The sequence below is a fragment of the Phyllobates terribilis genome, unplaced genomic scaffold (assembly GCF_046119375.1).
Source record: "Phyllobates terribilis strain yellow unplaced genomic scaffold, ASM4611937v1 Scaffold_1__5_contigs__length_1240528914, whole genome shotgun sequence".
Lineage (NCBI taxonomy): Eukaryota > Metazoa > Chordata > Amphibia > Anura > Dendrobatidae > Phyllobates > Phyllobates terribilis.
Window position 1 is genome coordinate 271,548,134 of NW_027362761.1, and position 19,219 is coordinate 271,567,352.

The 19,219-nt window shown below is 44.1% G+C and overlaps 1 protein-coding gene across 1 annotated transcript in view; it reads left to right on the forward strand.

Moving 5' to 3' along the window:
- The window catches only part of UBE3B (ubiquitin protein ligase E3B), an 88,679-nt gene extending 76,129 nt beyond the window's left edge, over positions 1-12,550 (forward strand). The window contains exons 25-28 of the mRNA XM_073672623.1: positions 3,195-3,377; positions 3,538-3,649; positions 3,895-3,987; positions 10,997-12,550. Coding sequence (XP_073528724.1) covers positions 3,195-3,377; positions 3,538-3,649; positions 3,895-3,987; positions 10,997-11,188 — 580 coding nt within the window. The 3' untranslated portion in view covers positions 11,189-12,550. The remainder of the gene's footprint in view (positions 1-3,194; positions 3,378-3,537; positions 3,650-3,894; positions 3,988-10,996) is intronic.
- Positions 12,551-19,219: the final 6,669 nt, after the last annotated feature.

Below are 19,219 nucleotides of genomic sequence, written 5' to 3' on the forward strand. Positions count from 1 at the left end.
GGGTGTTATTTCATGACACATTGTACTTTATGTTAATGGTAAATAGAAGTTGATATGATCTATAATTTGACAAATATTCACAATTTTCAAACTGTGAATTTTTATGCCCCCAAAGTGAATTCGTCACCAGGTTTTTGCTATGTAGCCTGAGTGCAGCATGATGTGGGGACTGAGACCCTGATTCCAGCAGGAGATTCACTAGAGGACTAGTTGTCTCGTGCCATGTAGTCCTCCTGCTCCGTGTAACCCCGCCATCCACCATTGATTACCATCTTTCTGTCCATGTACAGTGTACCCTTTAAAGCAGTCATTGCAATAAATAGTCAATAAGTGCATCAACATCATTTTTTAAAGAAGGGTTAAAATTTTATCAGTAATTTTTTATTTTTTTCACTTCACTTTTGAAGTGACTTTGAGGGGCCTATATGTAAGAAATACCCCATTTTAAAAATTGTACTCTTCAAAGTATTCAAAACCACATTCAGAAAGTTTGTGAAAGATGTCGTCCATTACCTTAACTCATTTACTATTTTACCATAAATGCCCCTAAAGAACACCATATACCTGTTCTGCCAGTCTCATATTGTTTTCTGCCTTAATGCTTTGCGTCCTGTGTCGTAGCACCAATCTCTTCTGCCCCAGCCATCACTAACTCGCCCAATTCCTCTGCTCCCTTCTGATGACATTCCCCTCCATCCCTTGTGCTGGACTATAAGCACATCCCCTTAAACTTCACTTAAACCTCTCCCACTGCTCATACCCCCCCACACAGGCAAACCACAATCTCATGTAGTGAATACTACTACAGGGAATAGAAGTAATGCACAAAGCACCAGAACATCAGTTCTTTCAATAAAGATTATCCTCTACTGCCCCTCACTGACTAGGATGGATGAGGAGAGACATGTATGTATGTATGTAATAGAGGGAATACAGCAGGGTTTATATACACTGCTCAAAAGATAAAGGGAACACTCAAATAACACATCCTAGATCTGAATGAATGAAATATTCTCATTGAATACTTTGTTCTGTACAAAGTTGAATGTGCTGACAACAAAATCACACAAAAATCATCAATGGAAATCAGATTTATTAACCAATGGAGACCTGGATTTGGAGTCACCACACTACAGGCTGATCCAACTTTGATGTACTGTCCTTAAAACAAGTCAAAATGAGGCTCAGTATTGTGTGTGGCCTCCACGTGCCTGTATGACCTCCCTACAACGCCTGGGCATGCTCCTGATGAGGCTCAGTGTTGTGTGTGGCCTCCACGTGCCTGTATGACCTCCCTACAACGCCTGGGCATGCTCCTGATGAGGTTGTGGATGGTCTCCTGTGGGATCTCCTCCCAGACCTGGACTAAAGCATCCCCCAACTCCTGGACAGTCTGTGGTGCAACGTGACATTGGCGGATGGAGCGAGACATGATGTCCCAGATGTGCTCAATCGGATTCAGGTCTGGGGAACGGGCGGGCCAGTCCATAGCTTCAATGCCTTCATCTTGCAGGAACTGCTGACACACTCCAGCCACATGAGGTCTGGCATTGTCCTGCATTAGGAGGAACCCAGGGCCAACCGCACCAGCATATGGTCTCACAAGGGGTCTAAGGATCTCATCTCGGTACCTAATGGCAGTCAGGCTACCTCTGGCGAGCACATGGACGGCTGTGCGACCCTCCAAAGAAATGCCACCCCACACCATTACTGACCTACCGCCAAACCGGTCATGCTGAAGGATGTTGCAGGCAGCAGATCGCTCACGTCGCCAGACTCTGTCACATGTGCTCAGTGTGAACCTGCTTTCATCTGTGAAGACCAAAGGGCGCCAGTGGCGACTTTGCCAATCCTGGTGTTCTGTGGCAAATGTCAAGCGTCCTGCACGGTGTTGGGCTGTGAGCACAACCCCCATCTGTGGACGTCGGGCCCTCATACCACCCTCATGGAGTCTGTTTCTAACCGTTTGCGCAGACACATGCACATTTGTGGCCTGCTGGGGGTAATTTTGCAGGGCTCTGGCAGTGCTCCTCCTGTTCCTCCTTGCACAAAGGCGGAGATAGCGGTCCTGCTGCTGGGTTGTTGCCCTCCTACAGCCCTCTCCACGTCTCCTTGTGTACTGGCCTGTCTCCTGGTAGCGCCTCCAGCCTCTGGACACTACGCTGACAGACACAGCAAAACTTCTTGCCACAGATCGCATTGATGTGCCATCCTGGATGAGCTGCACTACCTGAGCAACTTCTGTGGGTTGTAGAGTCCGTCTCATGCTACCACTTGTGTGAAAGCACAACCAACATTCAAAAGTGACAAAAACATCAGCCAGAAAGCATTGGTACTGAGATGTGGTCTGTGGTCCCCACCTGCAGAACCACTCCTTTATTGAGGGTGTCTTGATAATTGCCAATAATTTCCATCTATTGTCTATTCCATTTGCACAACAGCATGTGAAATTGATTGTCAATCAGTGTTGCTTCCTAAGTGGACAGTTTGATTTTACAGAAGTTTTATTTACTTGGAGTTATATTCTGTTGTTTAAGTGTTCCCTTTATTTTTTTGAGCAGTATATATACTTTACACCGGGTACAGAGCAGGATTTGTACATACATATACATTTTGCTGTATACATACAGATACAAGAGAGCGCTTTTTACAAAATCTCTTTAAAAGAAGCTTGCAATGCTGTATAAGTGCTGTGCTACACCTTCGCGCATCAGGCACTGATCTGAGACTAGTTAATAATTCCTTAGATGCCATTGTAAACCCGCAGGTTAGGTCATTTTATATCACAGTAAACTGTGAAAAATAAACACAAGGAAACAATTGTTGCTTCTTTTTCCATTTCCCAGACAAAGATTTAATAATTTGTACCTAAAATAGTGGCATTAAAAAATACAGCTAGTCCCACAAAAAAAACCCTCATTCAGCTGTATTGATGAAAAAATAAAAACATTATGCCTCTTGAAATGCAAAGGTAAAAATTAAATAAATTATGACTTGGTCTTGAAGGTGCAAAACATGAAAGCGGTTAAGTAGGAGTAGTGGTAGTAGTAGCATTTTACGGCTTCCATTTTTGCATATTGTCTATTATATTGTATAGTTTTTTAGATTATTTTCATTTGCTAGTTTGTACTTGCTTTCTACAGCTCCATCTACCATATGTTCATGTACAGACTGTGTCCCTTTCTGCTCTTCAGGATCAGTTACATCCACCTTATGGCTCACTTCCGCATGCACACGCAGATCAAGAACCAGACGGCGGCTCTCATCAGCGGTTTCCGTTCTATCATCCGGCCTGAGTGGATACGTATGTTCTCCGCACCCGAGCTGCAGCGTCTTATATCAGGGGACAATGCGGAGATTGACTTAGATGACCTCAAGTGAGTTAAATAATTAAAGATGTCATGAGATACTTTCTGTCTCTTTGACCTACGTGTCTTTTGCCGAATGTTACACTTAAATCTTTCATAGAAGCAACCACTATTAATCGTTCTTCCTAAAATCCTCTCTAAATATTCTTCTTTTTTTTTTCTTTTTCAGGAAACACACGGTGTACTATGGAGGCTTTCATGGTAGCCATCGGGTTATTGTCTGGCTGTGGGATATTTTAGCGAATGATTTCAATTCAGATGAAAAAGCCATGTTTCTAAAGGTACCCCCACGCTTTTGCTGGGCATTCTCAACTCATTTCTTTGGATGACAGCATATTTGTAGAGTTCTTATTGAAATAAAATGTAATAGTATGTCTAGTGGTCGGAAAGAGCACAGGAGCAGTGCCCATGCCATTAGCAGCGGGTGCCAAGTTACTGTGCAGCGCCAGGAGGATCCAGTTTTACACAATTTTTGCAGTCTAATAATGTCTGGAAGAGTATAAGAGTTTTCTGCTTTCTCTTTCAGTTTGTTACTTCCTGCTCCCGGCCTCCTCTGCTAGGGTTTGCCTACCTAAAGCCGCCATTCTCCATTCGCTGTGTGGAGGTATCTGATGATCAGGTGAGACCTCTATTCATAAGTAACCATTTATATCCGGATTTTGTACCCCCTTACATAATGTAACACTGCTGAATAAGATCAAATATCATTGTGTTTGTTTCATTGGCATACAGTTATGCAAGTCCGGCATATACAATGAAGGAAATAAGTATTTGATCCCTTGCTGTTTTTGTAAGTTCGACCACTGACAAAGACATGAACAGTCTATAATTTTAAGGGTAGGTTAATTTTAACATTGAGAGATAGAATTTCCCAAAAAAATGAAGAAAATCACATTGTATAAATTGGATAAATTATTTGCATTTTGCATTGAGAAATAAGTTTCTGATACCCTACAAACCATTATGAGTTCTGGCTCCTACAGACCAGTTAGACGCTCCTAATCAACTCGTTACCTGCATTAAAGACAGCTGTCTTACATAGTCACCTGTATAAAAGACTCCTGTCCACAGACTCAATTAATCAGTCAGACTCTAACCTCTACAACATGGGCAAGACCAAAGAGCTTTCTAAGGATGTCAGGGACCAGATCATAGACCTGCACAAAGCTGGGCTATAAAACCATAAGTAAGACGCTGGGTGAGAAGGAGACAACTGTTGGTGCAATAGTAAGAAAATGGAAGAAATACAAAATGACTGTCAATCGACATCGATCTGGGGCACCATGCAAAATCTCGCCTCGTGGGGTATTCCTTGATCAGCTTCCTTGAGGAAGGTGAGAGATAAGTCTAAAACTACATGGGGGGAACTTGTTAATGATCTCAAGGCAGCTGGGAACACAGTCACCAAGAAAACCATTGGTAACACATTACGCCTTAAAGATTTAAAATAGTGCAGTGTTTGCAAGGTCCCCCTGCTCAAGAAGGCACATGTGCAGGCCCGTCTGAAGTTTGCCAATGAACACCTGGATGATTCTGTGAGTTATTGGGAGAAGGTGCTGTGGTCAGATGAGACAAAACTTGAGCTCTTTGGCATTAACTCAACTCGCCTTGTTTGGAGGAAGAAGGAGGATGAGTACAACCCTAAGAACAGCATCCCAACTGTGAAGGCATGGTGGGGGAAACATTATACTTTGGGGGTGCTTTTCTGCAAAGGGGACATGACGACTGCACCATACTGAAGGGAAGATGGATGGGGTCATGTATCGCGAGATTTTGGCCAACAACCTCCTTCACTCAGTAACAGCATTGAAGGTGGGTCGTGGCTGGGTCTTCCAGCAAGACAAAGACCCAAAACTTACCGCCAAGGCAACAAAGGAGTGGCTCAAAAAGAAGCACAGTAAGGTCATGGAGCGGCCTAGCCAGTCTCCAGACCTTAATCCCATAGAAAACTTATGGAGGGAGTTGAAGCTCGGAGTTGCCAAGCGACAGCCTCAAAATCTTAATGATTTAGAGATGATCTGCAAAGAGGATTGAACTAAAATTCCTCCTGACATGTGCGCAAACCTCATCATCAACTACAAAAAATGTCTGACTGCTGTGCTTGCCAACAAGGGTTTTGCCACCAAGTATTAAGTGTTGTTTGCCAGAGGGATCAAATACATATTTCTCACTGCAAGATGCAAAAAAAATTATCTCATTTATACAATGTGATTTTCTTGATTTTTTTGGGGGTGATATTCTATCTCTCAATGTTAAAATTAAGCTACCTTTAAAATTATAAACTGTTCATATCTTTGTCAGTGGGCAAACTTACAAAATCAGCAAGGGATCAAATACTTATTTCCCCCACTGTATGTCTGGAGAATTTCGTGATGTTATGTGTATACTTCCTTTTCAGCCTCTACACCGATGCCTCTACCCTGTGCCTGTCATTGCACTGGTTGCTCATCTGCTACAGAGTCCAATATAAACTTATCACTCTCACCCACAAAGCTCTCCACAGTTCTGCACCACCCTACGTCTCCTCCCTCATCTCTGTCTACCATCCTACCTGTGCTCATTCCGCTAATGACCTAAGACTAACATCCTCAATCATCTGAATCTCCCACTCCAGTCTCCAAGACTTCTCTCATTCTGCTCCAATTCTTTGGAATGCACTAGCCAGGACAATTTGATTAATTCCCAATAGCCACTGTTTTAAGCGTGCCCTAAAAACGCATTTCTTTAGACTGGCCTATCGCCTCACCTCACTTATCTAATTATCCCTGTTTTGCTTATACAAATTTTTTTTTCAAAATCAGCACCCTTGTATCATCTGTTCATACACCCTCCATGCACTTAAAGAAGTTGGCCACAACTTTTTATTATGCCCCCAATGTATCCCCCCCGGGGCCCATAAGTGTCTTTGCGTATCGCGGGCCGCTCACAGGCATCACGTGACCCGCCACTGATGTCACGTCAAGTGAGGCGTGACATCAGTGACGCGGTCCCCGCGGTGGCTGCTGGGTTGCGGGTGGGGTTTCCCCGCGCGTCACACCCAGCATCCACTGCGCGCTTTCCCGATGAATGAGGAGAGGGAGAGCGTGTGGTGGATGAGGGTGTTGCATGCGGAGTAACTCCGCCCACAACCCAGCAGCCACCGGTGGAATGCAGAAGAGGGACCCCCGGCTGCATCCGGAATCATGATGTGACATCAGCGGATGTCAGAGCCGGCTGCAGCCGGGGGTCACGTGATGCCTGTGAGCAGCCAGCGATAGCGCCGCTCACAGGCAGTAACTGCAACAGAAGGTATTTACAAAAACACTTATGGGCCCCGGGGGGATACATTGGGGAGGGGATAATAAGTAGTGGACAACCCCTTTAACCCCTTAATAACATTTGACGTACTAATACGCGTCTGTGCCCTGGGACTTAAGAGCCAGACCCGTATTAGTACGTCATGGCGATCGCGCGCGCACACAGGCTGTGCGGGCGCGATCGCCGACGGGTGTCAGCTGATTGTCACAGCTGACACCCGGTACTATGTGCAGGGAGCGGTCCTGCACCGCTCCCAGCACATTAACCCCCGCTATGCTGCGATCGAAGTCGATCGAAATCGATCGCGGCATTGCGGGGGCAAGGGGAGGTGATCGGCGATACTCACCTCCTCTTCCGGCTTCCAGCGCAGACTGCAGCGGCTTCCCGGGTGTTGCCATGACGACCCGATGTCGTCATGACAACATCCGGGTCACCAGAGAGCAGGAAGATTGCTTGGACATGCGCAGTGCATCTCCAAGCAATCTTAACACTGTGCACTTCTGACAGCCTGCATGGCATAGGGATGGTGCTCCATTCCTATGCCATGCAGGCGATCAGAAAAAAAAAAGTGAAAGTCCCAGAGTGGGACAAAGTAATAAGGTGTACAAACTGTCTGAAAGTGGGAAAAAAAAAATGTGCAAAAATATTATAAAAAAATAAAAAAAAATAATACACCAAAAATAAAAAATATAATGTACCCATCAATAAATATTATTATAAAAAAAATAAAAAAAAAAACAATAAAAGTACACATATTTGGTATCGCCGCGTCCGGAACAGCCTGACCTATAAAACTGTCCCACTAGTTAACCCCTTCAGTGAACACGGTAAAAAAAAAAAAAAAAACGCAGCAAAAAACAATGCTTTATCACCATACCGCCAAACAAAAAGTGCAATAACACGCGATCAAAAAGACGCATATAAATAAAAATGATACCGCTGAAAACGTCATCTCGTCCCACAAAAAACAAGCCGCCATACAGCTCCATCAGCCGAAAAATAAAAAAGTTTCAGCTCTCAGAATAAAGCGATGCTAAAAAATATTTTTTTCTATAAAATAGCTTTTATTGTGTATAAGCGCCAAAACATAGAAAAATTATACAAATGTGGTACCGCTGTAAACGTACTGACCCGAAGAATAAAGCTACCTCATCAATTTTACCACACGCGGAACAGAATAAAAAAAAAAAAAAAAAACAATTCCTGAATTGTTGGTTTTTGTTTATTCTGCCTCCCAAAAATCGGAATAGAAAGCGATCAAAAAATGTCACGTGCCTGAAAATGGCACCAATAACAACGTCAAGTCATCCCGCAAAAAACGAGCCGTCACATGACTGTCTGCCAAAATCTGGAAAAATTATAGCTCTCAAAATATGGCGATGCAAAAACTAGATTTTACAAAAAATGCGTCTTTTAGTGTGTGACAGCTGTCAGTCATAAAAACCCCATATGATTCTGGCATTGCTGTAATCACACCGACCCGAAGAATAAAGTCGTCTAATCACTTATACCGCACAAGGAACGGCGTCAAAAATAAACTCTTGGGTTAGGATTGGGCTAGGGTTAGGGCTGGGTTTGGGGCTAGGGTTGTGCTGGGGCTAGGGTTGTGCTGGGGCTAGGGTTGTGCTGGGGCTAGGGTTGTGCTGGGGCTAGGGTTGTGCTGGGGCTAGGGTTGTGCTGGGGCTAGGGTTGTGCTAGGGCTAGGGTTGTGCTAGGGCTAGGGCTGGGGTTGGGATTTTTTTCAAAAGTAAGAAAAAAAGATGACGATATGGTGACTAGTGTTGAGAGCAAGTGCTCGCTACTTGAGTTTGCATCGGGTGCTCTGGTATGCATTGAGTATCGTGGGTATTTGAGTGACATGCTCGAGTCTCTGCCCCATATGCTTCGCGGCCAAAAAACTTTACGGGGATTGCCTGCCATGCACGAGCGATCCCCGCATGTTTTTTTTTGGGTGCCTAATAACCGTGAAACATGCGGAGCAGGGACTCGAGCATGTCACTCAAGCACACGCTGTACATGGTGCATACCTGAGTACCCGATGCAAACTCAAGTAGCGAGCACTTGCGCTCAAGAATAATGACAACTTATTCAATATGATGACCTAATGTAAACAAATTCTGTGCCGTACCTCTGGGTTCAAAATGTTCACTATACACCTTAATAAAATCCTTGAGGATTTCATTTTTACGAATCAATTTGTGAAGCACCTGGGGGTTCCAAGTGCTCACTATGCATCTAGAAAGGTGCCTTGGGGGGTCTAGTTTCCAAAATGGGGTCACTTGTGGGGGAGCTCCAAAGTTTGGGCACAGAGGGGCTCTCCAAACGCAATGTGGTGTCCGCTAACAATTTGAGCCGATTTTCCATTCAATTTGTTAGCGGATACCATGTTGCATTTAGAGAGTCCCTGTGTGCCCAAACATTGGAGCTCCCGCACAAGTGACCCCATTTTGGAAACTAGACCCCCCAAGGCACCTATCTAGATGCATAGTGAGCACTTGGAACCCCTAGGTGCTTCACAAATTGATTTGTAAAAATGAAAAAGTGTTTTTTTTTTCACTTTTTCATTTTTACAAATCAATTTGTGAAGCACCTGGGGGTTCCAAGTGCTCACTATGCATCTAGAAAGGTGCCTTGGGGGGTCTAGTTTCCAACATGGGGTCACTTGTGGGGGAGCTCCAAAGTTTGGGCACAGAGGGGCTCTCCAAACGCAATGTGGTGTCCGCTAACAATTTGAGCCGATTTTCCATTCAATTTGTTAGCGGATACCATGTTGCATTTAGAGAGTCCCTGTGTGCCCAAACATTGGAGCTCCCGCACAAGTGACCCCATTTTGGAAACTAGACCCCCCAAGGCACCTATCTAGATGCATAGTGAGCACTTGGAACCCCTAGGTGCTTCACAAATTGATTCGTAAAAATGAAAAAGTGTTTTTTTTTTCACTTTTTCATTTTTACGAATCAATTTGTGAAGCACCTGGGGGTTCCAAGTGCTCACTATGCATCTAGAAAGGTGCCTTGGGGGGTCTAGTTTCCAAAATGGGGTCACTTGTGGGGGAGCTCCAAAGTTTGGGCACACAGGGGCTCTCCAAACAGAACATGGTGTCCGCTAATTATTCAAGCAAATTTTACAATCAAAAAGTCAAATGGCGCTCCTTCCCTTCTGAGCCCTGCCGTGCGCCCAAACAGTGTTTCTTCCCCAAATATTGGGTATCTGCGTGCCCAGGGGAAATTGCACAACAAATTTTGGGGTCCATTTTTTCTTGTTACCCCTGTGAAAATAAAAAAAATTGGGTCTAAAGTAACATTTTTGTGAAAAAAGTTAAATGTTCATTTTTTTCTTCCACATTCAAAAAATTCCTGTGAAGCACCTGAAGGGTTAATAAAGTTCTTGAATGTGGTTTTGAGCACCTTGAGGGGTGCAGTTTTTAGAATGGTGTCACTTTTGGGTATTTTCTGTCATAAAGACCTCTCAAAGTGACTTCAAATGTGATGTGGTCCCTAAAAAAATGGTTTTATAAATTTTGTTGGAAAAATGAGAAATCGCTGGTCAACTTTTAACCCTTATAGCTCCCTAACAAAAAAAAATTTTGGTTCCAAAATTGTGCTGATGTAAAGTAGATATGTGGGAAATGTTATTTATTAACTTTTTTGTGTGACATATCGCTCTGATTTCAGGGCTTAAAAATTCAAATTTTGAAAATCGCAAAATTTTCAAAATTTTCGCCAAATTTCCGTTTTTTTCACAAATAAACGCAAGTGATATCGAAGAAATTTTTCCACAATCATGAAGTACAATATGTCACGAAAAAACAGTCTCAGAATCAGGGGGATCCGTTGAAGCGTTCCAGAGTAATTACCTCATAAAGTGACAGTGGTCAGAATTGTAAAAATTGGCCCGGTCATTAACGTGCAAACCACCCGCGGGGCTTAAGGGGTTAATAGCCCCCTGTGTCTGTATTGTACACATACTGGTTGGTGACCGGTTCATGCAGCATTATGTGAATACGTTATTTCTTACAGTGATGGCTGAACCATACAATGCGAGCATTTTTTTACCTTTTATCTTTCGTGTCTCCCCTGTTTCCTCATAGACTGTAAGCTTGCGAGCAGGACCCTCACTCCTCTTAGTATCTGTTGTTATGTGATATCCTGTAATTTCTTTATTGTCTGTACAAGTCCTCTCTAAAATGTAAAGTGCTTCGGAATATATTGGCGCTTTAGAAATGATTATTATTATTGTTGTACAAACAGGGTTGAACTCGCTCCTTGTTATACTTGCCATAACTTGACCCAAACCCTCTTCTCTAACTATGTTTTTGACCCTCTTTTCAGGATACGGGGGACACCTTGGGTAGTGTTTTACGTGGCTTCTTTACAATTAGAAAAAGAGAACCCGGTGGGCGTCTTCCCACCTCCTCTACCTGTTTTAACCTTCTAAAACTTCCCAACTACAGCAAGAAGGTGATTCTGCGGGAGAAGCTCCGCTATGCTATCAGCATGAACACTGGCTTTGAACTGTCATAGCACTTCTTCTTTGACTGTAACTGTAAAGTCTCCCACCTCGGATCTGTACCACGTTGCAGAGTAATTTATTACATGTTTGCTTCTGAAATGAAGGATTATGTATAAGAAGCTCTAAAATATTTACTTCCACATGTGCAGCCCCATCACTAGATTTAATCCTCAGGTTGCAAACATGTTGATCCATTTCTGAAATGAGCACAACTGATCTTTTTATTTTAAAAGCTTTGACTTGTGGTTCTAGTGTATTTAACCAAATTAGGATTTTTTGGTAGGTGGTTTTAAGAAATGGAATTCTGCTTAGACATCAGAGATTATCAGATTGCAGAGTTTTATAGCATAAGGTCTTTGGATGCGGGTGTTTCTGCTAGCGAGTTCAGTTCATTCCTACTTGTACAGACCAGAAAACATTCTGGTTTACTCAGTAGGGTCTGTAAAGCCATACATTAAGGGGAACCACCTCCACACCGCTGGAATGACCAGTGTGTATATATATATATATATATTTCATATAGGATATGATAATATGTGCATACTTATAGGTTGTACAGATATAAGAAATTTCAAACTGACTTCTCTTAAGGGGACATGCCCAAAAGCTACAAGTATTTTAAACAGTAGCACGATCAGTTCAGTGTCTTAAAGGGAATGTGTCATTAAAAAAATTACATTGTTAAATTCATTTTTTATGTTTATTGTTGATGCTGATTTTATACATTTTTAGTGATTTTTTTTTTCTTCCTGTGGTACGATTCTTGATAGAAATAATACTGAAATCTTGCCCCCGCCACTTGACCACTAAGGCCGCGGCCCCACTATCAGTATTTGGTCAGTATTTGGTCAGTATTTTTTCTCAGGAGTGGGAGACAAAACCAGGTGAGGAACAATCAGAGAAAAGTATAATAGAAACAAGTCACCAATTCTGCATTTATCACCCACTCCTGGTTTGGCTCCCACTCCTGAGAAAAAATACTGACCGAATACTGACCAAATACTGATAGTGAGGCTGTGGCCTAAGGCTGATATTTCCTGATCTGTACAGATCACTTTAAGCAATCATATCATTATCATCATAAACAGGGATACAATAAAAGGTAACACCTATTTATAGATGACACCGGATCCACCATTCCAATTAAGTGATGGTCACAGCTCACATTCTCTCCCTACCTGCACAGCGACCTCTGTCCAGATCACAGGATACTCTTTTTAACACTTTAATCTCAAGTTAATTAATATTTCCAGTCTATTGTTTCTTATGGTCGATGTAAAGCTGTAAAGCTAATCTCGGAGCACCTTATGGTCATGTTCTGGAAATGGAATGAAATCAATTAAAACAGATTAAAAAATTGTGTTACATTATCATTTTTGAGTTTTTTTTTTTAAATAATGTAGATGATACATTCCCTTTAAGAGTCCAAAACTAGATTAGACTCCGATGTTGGGGAAATGTGTGCTCTTTTTTATATAGAATCTATTTATTAAAGGATAAATCTTTACTCACCCTCTAACAGTTGGCCTCACTCTACCTCTGGTGGTCCTGGCGGTATGTATACCTGTTTGTTTGAAGAAATGTGTATAGAGATCTATGTAGACATGCCTTAGTACACTTTCAATGTCTTTTTAAGGTGGATCCACTCTGAAATCCACCTAAAAAAGCACCCAGAAAACCCTTAAACCTAATTCTCTTGTATTTGCTTAAGGTTTCAAACAATGGCAAGCTGTTAAAAGAAGTGACCTGACCATTCTTCTAACTTTTCTACTTAGAAGACACTACAAACAAAATAAAGATGCCCCCCGCCCACCCAAATAAACAGATGGAGTCTTTTGCTGCCAGCCACAAAAACCGTTGGCATTTCCTGAAGCGGGTTTCACTTAAAAAACTTTGCGGGTTCGCCCAAGTTTAAAAGATGTTGTGTGCACAGAGGCTTAGACTATGTCCACACTGAGTTTTTTTGCTGAGTTTTTGGAGCAGAAATCCTCAAAAAAACACAAGTTTTTATTGGAGAGTTGGAGTGTTTCTCTAAAAATTCCTGAAAAAAACCCTCATTGTGAACATAGCCTTAAGGGTGTGTTCACGTTAAGTATTTTTGATGAGTTTTCAGGGTAGAAACTCTCCAACTCTTCAATCAAAACTCCACAAATAAACTCGGCGTGAACACATCCTTAAGTTGTGTGCACATTGAGTCTTTTTGCTGAGATTTTGGAGCGGAAACTGAGAGAAAACTCCATGTTTTTGTGGAATTTTGAGATTTGGACAGCTTCCGCTCAGTCGTTGTCCCAAAAACTTTGTATGCACATAGGAAGATCATGAATAAGGTTCAAATAAACTTATATGTACAAAGGAGCCCCAAGACTTGTTCTCATGCCTGAAAATAGCCCATAACATTTATAATAAATTTAAGGTCATAAAATTCACATTCCTAACATTTTCCTTGAAATTCACATGACATGAAATCTGAGTCATCATAGTCAAAATGAGTTGTATTATGGTTTTATTATAGCATTATTGTATATATTCAATATGACTTTGGTTGATTTTAATGTCAAATTAAACCACTGTAAAGGAATGCCATTTTTTCTCATGTTCTACAATCCTTCATCACCTTGAGAATCTGCTACTCTCCCTCGGTGACCCCGGAATCAGGAAGATGTTTCAGATCACTGAGCTTGAGACGTCCAGGAATCCATGCTGGGGCACCTCTTACTGTGTAAAAGGGAAGCTCCTACTGCAAATAAAGGCTTCAAAAGTTGCTAAATAAATTATTGACTATTAACCGTATCTTTTCTAATAACTCATACTGCACTTTTTTTTTCCTTTCTCTTTTATTGATTGTATTTATTACTCAGTTTATATGTATAAAGTCAGAGTATTCTTTCATGATAGTTCTCGAGGACAAGATTAGGACCGGATGGTACGGCTCTGTTCACTATGCAGTGGATCTGACAATTGATTTTAGCAGGATTTTATTGTTTTGCTGTCATTAGTGTTGAGCATTCCGATACTGAAATATCGGGTATCGGCCGATATTCGCGGTATCGGAATTCCGATACTTAATTCCGATACTTTTACAATATCGAATACCGGAATCGGAAGTTCCCATAATGCCTGCGCTCTGCCGTTTCTCTGAAGGATGACAAGCTGGATGGCAGCGCTCAGCTGCGATCCAGCCTGTCATCAGAATGCCATCCCAGCGTGGGAGAATTCTCCTGATTGTTTAAAAGCCGGCGCGCGGTAAAAAGCCGCCGGCTTTTAAACAAGCACACAACCCCATACTACTTCCCCGCAGCCTCCCACCCCGATCCTCCGCTCCCCTCGCCACCTCCCATCCCGATCGTAAGTTAGGACCGGGCGGGGAGCGCAGCACCAAGGAGCGGGGAGCGAAGGACCCGGGCGGGGAAGCCGGCAGTGAAAAGACTTCACCGCCGGCTTTCTCGTTCTGTGCTGCGCTTTCCCGCCGGTTATTTCAAATGAACAGCTGCGGTATCAGGTGATGCTGATCAGCTGTTCATTTGAAGTCGCCGCGGTGCCCTCAGAGGGTTCATGTGAGTTCATGCTTGACTGCATTGCATGAACTCACATGAACTTTCCCACGGTCGCACAGGTCAGCCTCACCTCCCAGACCCGTCATGATTGGTGTGTGTGGGTGTCTGTGCGATGTGTGCGCGGTGTCTGTGCGATGTGTGCGGGTGTGCGCGGTGTCTGTGCGATGTCTGCGGGTGTGTGCGGTGTCTGTGCGATGTCTGCGGGTGTGCGCGGTGTCTGTGCGATGTGCGCGGGTGTGCACGGTGTCTGTGTGATGTGTGCGGGTGTGTGCGTGCAGGCAGACATAGGCCGATGTTACACTACTACTCCCATCGGCCTATGTCTGTCCCCCGTCCACTCGTGCTAGCAGGATCAGCTCGATGGGAGCAGTAGTTCCCATCAGCCTGATCCTGCTATTTAAATTGCCCTACTGTGTCCCCAATACATTTTAAATACATGTCATTGGTGGCCAGTGGTTGCCTACAATAAATTAGTTTATACATTACCTGTCCCCGCCGATCGCCACCTAAAATAAAGTAAAAAATAAAAAACTACACCTATACTCACCTAGACACCTAATTCCCCGAAGCCATCGATCTCCTGTAATAAAATATAAAATAATAAACCACAAGCTTATCCTTACCCCTCCGTAGTAGTCCACGAGTGTCCCACGATGATCTCCAGTTTAGAGCAGCCACATAGAATGTGACCGCTCTGAACCGCTGCCGCCGCTATAATGATGGGGCCGTAAAGCAGCCCCATCATTGCATAAGCGGGTTCGCCGGAGTTCAGGCAGCGCTGCTCCGGTTAGCTGCTTTACGGCCCTGCTGTATCGTGAGAAATTCCCACGGTACAGCAGTGCCGTAAAGGAGGTCTCCGGAGCTGCGCTGCCTGAATGCACTCCGGTGCCCTCAGTCAGTGGCTCCCGCTGCCGGGAGCGGACGTGTTCCCGGCAGCGTGAGCTTACAGCAGCCATGCACAGCTGTCACCATCTCCAGATGTGACAGCTGTGCATGGGAGATCAGCGCAGGAACGTGGACAGGTAACTATTTTTTTTTAGTAAACTAAGAATTTAATAAAATTGTGTGTTTTATTTCAAATAAATTATTTTTTTCTTGGTGTAGTGTGTGTTTTTTCTTTTTAACACTTTGTAGGTTAGTAATGGGGGTGTCTTATAGACGCCCATCATTACTAACCTGGGCTTCATGGCAGCTGGCGCTGACATGAACCCCAGCCCTATTACCCCCTGCCACCGCACCAGGGCAGCGTGGAAGAGCGAGGCTAAGTGCCAGAATTGGTGCATCCTATGGATGCGCCATTTCTGGGGCGGCTGACGGTTGGTGTTTCTAGCCTGGGAGGGGGCCAATATTCATGGCACCCTTCCTGGGCTATTAATATCAGCCCCCAGCTGTCTGCCTAGCCTTTGCTAGCTATTAAAATAGGGGGGACCCCACGTCATTTTTTTGGGGGGGTTCCCCATTTTAATAGCTAGTAAAGGCTAGGTATTCAGCTGGGGGCTGATATTAGTAGTCTGGGAAGCTCCGTGGGTATTACCCCCTTCCCAGGCTTCAAACATCTGCCCCAGCCGTCTGCTTAACCTCCGCTAGAGCCTAAAATTATGGGGGATCCCACGCCAATTTTTTTTTTAAATAAATCCTTTATTTTAACACTAAATGACATTTGAGGAGTTAATAAAGATGCAGTCCCTAAATTATTATTTATTTTTTAATTAATTTTTCCCAAAAATTTTGACGTGGGCTTTGCTATATTTTTGTATGCCAGCCAGGTACAGCATCCAGCTTCTATGAACGCGCCATTTTCCGGGGTGGCTGCGGACTGCAATTTGCAGCGGGGGGGGGCCCAGAAAGCTTGGGTCTCCCTGCGCTGCAGATTCCAGCCCCCAGCTGCCTAGTTGTACCTGGCTGGACACAAAAATAGGGCGAAGCTCCACGTATTTTTTTTTTTAATTATTTCATGAAATTCATGAAATAATAAAGAAAAAAAGGGCTTCCCTATATTGTTGTGTCCGGCCAGGTACAAATAGGCAGCTGGTGGTTGGGGGCAGCCCGTTCCTGCCTGCTGTACCTGGCTGGACACAAATATAGTGCAAAGCCCCACGTCAATTTTTTTTAAATTATTTCAGGAAATTCATGAAATAATTAAAAAAAAAATTGATGTGGGGCTGCGTCCTATATTTGTGTCCAGCCAGGTACAGCAGGCAGGAACGGGCTGCCCCCAACCACCAGCTGCCTATTTGTACCTGGCCGGACACAGCAATATAGGGAAGCCCTTTTTTTAAAAAATTATTTCATGAAATAATTTAAAAAAAATTGACGTGGCGCTTCGCACTATATTTGGGTCCAGCCAGGTACAGCAGGCAGGAACGGGCTGCCCCCAACCACCAGCTGCCTATTTGTACCTGGCCGGACACAGCAATATAGGGAAGCCCTTTTTTTAAAAAATTATTTCATGAAATAATTTAAAAAAAATTGACGTGGCGCTTCGCACTATATTTGGGTCCAGTCAGGTACAGCAGGCAGGAACGGGCTGCCCCCAACCACGAGCTGCCTATTTGTACCTGGCCGGACACAACAATATAGGGAAGCCCTTTTTTTCTTAATTATTTCATGAATTTCATGAAATAATTAAAAAAAAAAATACGTGGGGCTTCGCCCTATTTTTGTGTCCAGCCAGGTACAGCAGGCAGGAACGGGCTGCCCCCAACCACCAGCTGCCTATTTGTACCTGGCCGGACACAACAATATAGGGAAGCCCTTTTTTTCTTAATTATTTCATGAATTTCATGAAATAATTTAAAAAAAAAATACGTGGGGCTTCGCCCTATTTTTGTGTCCAGCCAGGTACAACTAGGCAGCTGGGGGCTGGAATCCGCAGCGCAGGGAGGCCCAAGCTTTCTGGGCCCCACCCGCTGCAAATTGCAGTCCGCAGCCGCCCCGGAAAATGGCGTGTTCATAGAAGCGCCATCTTCTGGCGCTGTACCCAACTCATCCAGGGCCCTGTTGCGGTGGCTCACTGGGTAATAAAGGGGTTAAGGCCAGCTTGGCATTATCAGCTGGCCCTAAGCCCGAAATTCATGGGGTCACGCCAATATTAGACATGACCACCATGAATTTCTAGTAAAGTATTTAAAAAAACACAACACCAAGAAAAAAGTCCTTTAATTGAAATAAAGACACAATTCTTTATTGTTCTAAATTAAACTATACTTACCATCACGCCCATTCCAGCTGAAGCCAACGATCTCCTGCCATAAAAGAAAAATAATAAACCAACCTCATCCTTACCTTCCCATGGATCCCACGACAGCTTCAGCTCTGCTACATCGAGATGACAGGCTGGACCGCAGCAGAACGCTGGCATCCAGCCTGTCATCCCGCAGACACTGAGAAGCGCAGGCATGCTTGCGCTCCTCAGTGTCTCTCTGTGACGGCATAAAGATGAGCCGAGTTCATGTCCAATGAACTCAGCTCACCTCATGCACGTCACTGACAGCGTGGGAAAATTCTCCTGCACTCAGCGCTTCAGCGTGAGAATTTCCCCACGCTGTCAGTGACGTGCATGAGGTGAGCTCATGTCCAATGAACTCAGCTCACCTCATGCACGTCACTGACAGCGTGGGAAAATTCTCCTGCACTCAGCGCTTCAGCGTGAGAATTCTCCCACGCTGTCAGTGACGTGCATGAGGTGAGCCGAGTTCATTGTCTGCTCATCTGGATGCCGTCACAGAGAGACACTGAGGAGCGCAAGCAAGCCTGCGCTTCTCAGTGTCTGCGGGATGACAGGCTGGATGGCAGCGTTCTGCTGCGGTCCAGCCTGTCATCTCGATGTAGCAGAGCTGGAGCCATCGAGGGAACCATGGAAAGGTAAGGATGAGGTTGCTTTATTATTTTTCTTTTATTGCAGGAGATCGTTGGCTTCAGCTGGAATGGGCGTGATGGTAAGTATGGTTTAATTTAGAACAATAAAGAATTGTGTGTTTATTTCAATTAAAGGACTTTATTCTGGGTGTTTGTGTTTTTTTTTTAACTTTGACTATGGGGTTAGTAATGGGGGTGTCTTATAGACGCCTCTCCATTACTAACCTGGGCTTGATGTCAGCTGGCATTATAAGCTGACATCAACCCCAGCTCTATTACCCCACTGCCACCGCTACAGGGCAGTGGGAAGAGCGAGGCTAAGTGCCAGAATTGGCGCATCCTATGGATGCGCCATTTCTGGGGCGGCTGACGGCTGGTGTTTCTAGCCTGGGAGGGGGCCAATATTCATGGCACCCTTCCTGGGCTATTAATACCAGTCCCCAGCTGTCTGCCTAGCCTTTGCTAGCTATTAAAATAGGGGGGACCCCACGTCATTTTTTTGGGGGGGTCCCCCATTTTAATAGCTAGTAAAGGCTAGGTATTCAGCTGGGGGCTGATATTAGTAGCCTGGGAAGCTCCGTGGGTATTACCCCCTTCCCAGGCTTCAAACATCTGCCCCAGCTGTCTGCT